Here is a 5,935-nt window from a genome sequence, read left to right as displayed (position 1 = left end):
AAATCAAAATTATATGAAGATGAAAATTAGGGTCCTTTTAGCAGAAAAAGGATGAGTGGGTAGGTAACAAGACCTTGTCAAGTTGTCAAGCACATGGACCAAGCAACCATCCAAACGACTAACTAAATTGATGGCGTCAGGTTTCTTCCTATATGCAGTACTCGGTACTATATTTCTCTTGACCACATTAGCAGCCGCCCATGGTATGCTCTTGACCGCAAGTGCAGGGGTTTAGCAGCCCAGGGACTTTTGCACTTGTTCCCTGGTCTTGGACTCGTGTACAAATGGAAGATCAGATATTCCGGCACCAGCATACAAAAATATCAGCAGTTCAACATTCGTCATTGTTGCCATCATCTCTTTTGTCATGTGCCAATGGCATTGTTTCATGTCCATGTTTATCAGCACAACGACAAACATACAAGGCAAATATATTTGCAGGATATATGATACTAGTAGCTGCATAGCATCAGCGGGTCACTACAAGATCACAATTCATACACATAATGTCTATATGATAACCTTTTCCCACCATAACACCCCTATTACATCCACAAACTTCCCAGGCAGGAAGGATTCCAGAGCATAAACATAAGATTTTGGGTGTGCTTTGGTTTGTGCCTAAATCATCCAAACAATATTTTGTTGCCCATCCTTGGCCAACACATGGGCAACCAAAACCTAGGGTAGACAAATTTTGGTTGGACTCGTTTTGGCACAAACCACATACACTCTTATTCGTTTCTTACATTTTAAGTCTAGCCTGCTGCTACAACACACATACTTTGGCCTAATATGGCAAAAAGGAAGAAAACCACATTCATGAATATGAGGATGGCGTGCATTTTCTGCTGCCTATCGTTGGCTCCATCAACTAACCAAAATTCCTGATCTGTCAGCTCAGGAAAACCATGAGTACTTGTGAACACTATTGATGCTATGGAAGGTTCCTGTTCCTCTCACAAACTACCCTCACTTCACTTTTATAGACAACCAAGCCTCTGAACTCCTCTTTGATGAGCATTATGCAAATTGGTCAATATCTCAGAGAATTTATAGGAATGGACCAAATAGATGTTCATTCTGGCAACATGCAGTCCCTTTCATACAATGCTGGGTACAGTCTTACTGGTACTGGCATTTGAACTTCTAACTGAGTGATTCTTTCAAAATCGGAGTATCATTGCCACCAAAAAATAAATACATTTGAGCATGTTTCCACTTAACCGACAGATATACTCAAACTTGGAGCACTTGACAATGGATAATGTGGGTCTTCAAATTACGACCGGCAATTGTTGACCACAAGTTCGCCATGAAAGACCTGTACTGGCCCTTCCGGGCAAACATTTCCCACATGCGGGCACTGTCAATCTCAATGACTGTTGTTGGGTCAGAGACATCAACAAGGGTGATGCTCATGTTATTACGGACAATACAGAGCTTTCCATTCAGTGAGACCAAAGCCACAGCTTCAAAACCTCGTGAGCTGCCCAGATGGCGCCTACTGTCCATGAATCTTGTCCACAATCCTGTGGCCCCATCATAAACTCTTAGCTTGCAGCCATCCTGACAATCTGCTGAATAAAGACGACCATTAAAAGAAATGCTTGGATTCCGCCAGCCTGCAACCATTTCATTACCAATGGTTGACCACATGTTGGATGTTGGCAGATAGACCTCGCTCACGACCTGGCGATGGGAATCAAGTCCTTTTAGGAACCACTTACCGTCATGTACAACTCCAATGAACGGCACCATCCCTGTGCTCATTTCACTAATGCAAGACCATCTATTCTTGTTAGGATTGTAAACCTCGGCAGATCTTAAAGTTCTATGTATCCCTTCACACTCCCCACCAGCAACATACAGGCAGTTGTTTATGACACAAGAGCCAAAGCAGTGGCGCTTCCGTAACATATCTGGAGCTCGTTGCCATTTGTTTATCCGAGTATTGTAAAACACAACACGCCTCATAGATCCTCGTGCTGGGTCTTTGCCACCAAATAAGTACAAATAGCAGCCACTGAGAACAGCACAACCAAAGCCCACGGCTTCTGAATACTCTGGTGGAACTGGAGGAAGCGACTTCCATAGCCGTTGCACCGGATCAAAGGCATGCCATGATATCTTCTGATCACGATCCCTTTTGAAAACATACACCCATTCTTCTGCCATGCCAAATTTCTTGCGCAGTGAGTAATAAAAATTCCCGGACACAAGTCTGCACCATCGTCTACTGACTAGACGAAGATTAGGGTGCTCAGATAGAGGAACTCGCAGGAGACATGAAATAGCCAGGTCATCAGGAAGGCCAGGAAGAAGTGGCGCCTGAGTTCGGGACCTCTCCTTGCGTGAGCTCCTTGACTTGCGCTTGTTCGGTTTGACGTCAGGTTGCATGCACAGCCTAGCACCAGGGACAAACTTTCTAGCATTGGCAACAGTTCTAAGGCCTCCATCTACCCTGCAGGAGCAGGACACGGACTCTACCTGCAAACACATTGACCAATCATGTAAGACGCTTCCATTCGTCTGGATGTGGAATAACAGAAGTATGAAACAAAACCAAGTTGTGTATTATCATTTATCAAGGCCACAAACACAACTTCCCACCCACTAGCAAAATATTGTGGACACAATACTTGGTACTGGAAAGGTAACCATGTTCAAACAAACCATTGATTCATTTTATCATACTCCGTATAAAATACAGGGAGATCATACAGCAAGTAAAATGTGTGATCAAGTTACTGTGGCTCAGCTTAGAAGTTAGAATCTAGGATTATTTTTGTCCCACTGAACTCCACATGTGAAAAGAAAAAGAGAAAAACAATTACGAATAGAAACATGGTAGAAAAAGGAATTAGTTAGTGGTACGATTTTTATAATAACTTTTAAACGTATTTCAAAATGTTGAAAAAATCCGATAAAAAATTTCACACGTACATCTTGATGTTCTATGTGCCCGCAAAGTTATTTCACAAAAAAACAACATTTTCTGTGTCATATGTAAAATAGATAAATTTTGGTGCTAAAAAAAGCTATTCAGTAGCAAATTTACTTATCTTTTTTACACATGACACAAAAAATGTCGATTTTCCACGAAACCTGGCTTGTGCTTATAGAATGTTGACATGTACGCGCGGAATTATTGTTCAGAATTTTTTAGACATTTAAAATGTTTTTTTCTAATAGCAGGAGTATATGCTCCCTAGATCAAAATTGGATTTCCGTTAGTACTTGAACAAAATTAGTACATGATCACTTAGCAGCTACTGTTCAAACTTGACTGTAAAATTAGAACAGATTGGCCGTAGGTTTGGTTGATACACTCCTTAAGCTCCTTAAGCAACGTATATAAATGCATCAAACGATCATATCAATATAACTATTCCATGCAAAGAAGGCCATGCAGAAAAGAGATGGAACTATCAAAAATGCGTAATGCTCATATCAAATTTACATGTAGTAGTGTTTCTAAGTAAAAAAAGTAACACTTCCACAATATCTTAGATTAAAGCAACACTAACACGTCACTAAAATGATTTCATGAAAACAAAGGATCAAATCACCTCCATGGCTACCTACAAAAATGAACATAATTTTGACCACGCACTTTGAAGATCATAACTTTAAGCCAAAATTTCCTTGGTCAACTGCAAGATTATAAGTTTGAACAAAAAAAAAACCTGGCTCCAGGGCAATAACCCTGACTCAATTACAAACGAAATTCTCATGAAATGTTGTTTCTAACAAAGGAAGTTTTCTTTAAGGTTAAAGCAAAATTAAAGTGTAACCCAAATGATTTCACAAAACCAGGAAAAAAAAAAGGATACCAGTCTCCTCCATGGTTAACTTCAAATCAAACCCCGTAAAAAAATCTAAGGACCCAGATTCAAACTCAAACTCAAATCATAAAATGACCGCAGAATATATCCTAGATCCAAGATCATAACTCGAGGCTAAACGAAGATCAGGCCTCACCAGTGATTTGAGCATAAGAATTCCGCGGACAAGAAGGTTCGCTCTATCTCTGTGCGCTGCATCCATCTCAAGATTAAGCAAAATCTCCGCTAAATAAACGCTTGTACCTCAATGAGTAGAGGAACTCTCACGCTCTCTTTCTCTCTAACGAAGACCAAGATGTATACAGAAGAAGGATTTGGTATCAAACCAGTTTTTAGTAACCCGCGGCCAAGTGCGCACATGGTTTAGTCTAAGAGTGGTTCTCCTTTTAAGGGAGAAAGGGGGCGGGCCTCGAATATCATACTATCTATTGCTTTAATTGGAAATAATACGCTATTAATTTGGCGATCTCCCTGCCCTTAATGAACGAATACAGCCTTGGGAAATAAATTAAATGATTATAAGCTCCTACACTTATTCTGCACCCGACAAACGTCACCAGCATAAGCTTTGCTGGCACACCAGCCCATACTGAATTACTGTCGTGGTTACATCGGTATCCTCTGGGCCGAATACCATGTATGCTAAGTATGTACTAAGGTCATCATTTAACCATTGCCAACTCTGCTACCGTTCATACTTTGTCGGCACTAGGCTGTATTTTTATTATTAAAACAAAACGCTCACCACCCACACAATTCAAACGTTCTGCGTCGTCATTATAAGTAAGTCTGCCACTTAACCAAGTCTAAAAATTATCTGAGACGGTAATTGCATAATCCTCATCCAGTCATCCTACACTGGCACTTTGTGTTGCCCATGCTCAACACAACCCATGCTATTTTCAAAACAAGAAAGGTGATACAGGGACAAAATCTTACTATAATTTTGATACAGTATGCTACAATATATAATTCAATCTATTTTCTATATATGCATATGCCAAACAGAAATAATAATAGCTGGAAACATGGAAAAAAAATGCACCTAAAAAATGATCGCCAGCCATAAGCAGTGCGATAATGAAAACAGAGTTCAAAAGGGGATTTACAATAAATCTACCAACTTCTCCAGTGTACAATCTAACCTAGCGCTCAAATGGAAATTGTACTCTCGGTTTGGCATAGTAAGAAATTCAATCGCTACCCAAATTCAGCGGTCATGCTGTGCAAGGAAGGAGATAAACAAGGTGCTCACCATGGGTAGGTAGGACCGTCGGGTAGGGTAGGTGGGCCGCCGCCCGCGTAGATATGCTGAGGCCCGTGGGGAAAGAGCAAGGACGACGGGGCTTGCCGTGGATCTGGTGGCGAGAAAGGATGGGGCGGCAGCCGGCCGTTGGTCGTCGGCGGAGACGCAGGAGCTAGTGCTGGAGCAGGGAGGCGTCGCCGACCGGAAGGAGGCACGGCCGCACGGAGAGTCGCTCGGAGAGGGCAGGTTCTAGGGCTGGTTGTGTTGACTGCCACATGTCATTCCGGCGGTGAATCCGTGATGGCCGGATTAGTATTCCTCCTCCTCTCCATGACAGAGAATCAGCTCCTAGTGACTCCGTGATGAGAGAGAAATCAGGGTGTGTTTGGTAGGTCGGGCGTTTGGCCGTTTGGTAGCTGGTATAGATTTCCTGCACCACTGCGCTAGTGAGATGGTCTTCCTACGCGTTGTGAATGGGCCATGGGCCATAAAATGCGGATCGTTTGGTAGACTGGACAGGCTTTTCTAAGCCGGAGAGAGAAGTCATGCCCCATTGTTTAGGTGCCTGCACAGATTACTTTCTTTCCTACTCGTGCAACCCACACGCTGTTCGGTTGCAGATAGGGGCGAGCAGTGGTAACCCCTCCCCTTAGAGTGGTGAGGTTACCCAGCACTGCTAATAACTGAATTACAACACACAGCAGATTCAGTTCATCAAAAAATGTGTTGGTAATACACAACAACTACTTAATGGGTGATGCATCACGAGCGAAGCAACTATACTTCGTGATGCATCGCATGTTCATCACACAAGGGGTTAGTATATATCACATGGAAGAAG

General features: G+C 42.3%; 1 protein-coding gene across 1 annotated transcript; it reads right to left on the bottom strand.

Annotated features, from left to right (window-relative positions):
- Positions 1-545: 545 nt before the first annotated feature.
- Positions 546-5,425, bottom strand: LOC124701536 (F-box/kelch-repeat protein At1g55270-like). The gene is made up of 2 exons (XM_047233615.1): positions 5,104-5,425; positions 546-2,490 (listed from the first exon to the last, which is right to left on the bottom strand). The coding sequence occupies exons 1-2, from the start codon at positions 5,104-5,106 to the stop codon at positions 1,240-1,242; spliced, it is 1,254 nt and encodes a 417-aa protein (XP_047089571.1). The 5' UTR covers positions 5,107-5,425; the 3' UTR covers positions 546-1,239.
- Positions 5,426-5,935: the final 510 nt, after the last annotated feature.

Source organism: Lolium rigidum, chromosome 3 (genome assembly GCF_022539505.1).
Source record: "Lolium rigidum isolate FL_2022 chromosome 3, APGP_CSIRO_Lrig_0.1, whole genome shotgun sequence".
Taxonomy (NCBI): Eukaryota; Viridiplantae; Streptophyta; class Magnoliopsida; order Poales; family Poaceae; genus Lolium; species Lolium rigidum.
Note: the sequence above shows the minus strand (reverse complement) of the source record. Positions and strands in the feature narration are given on the sequence as shown.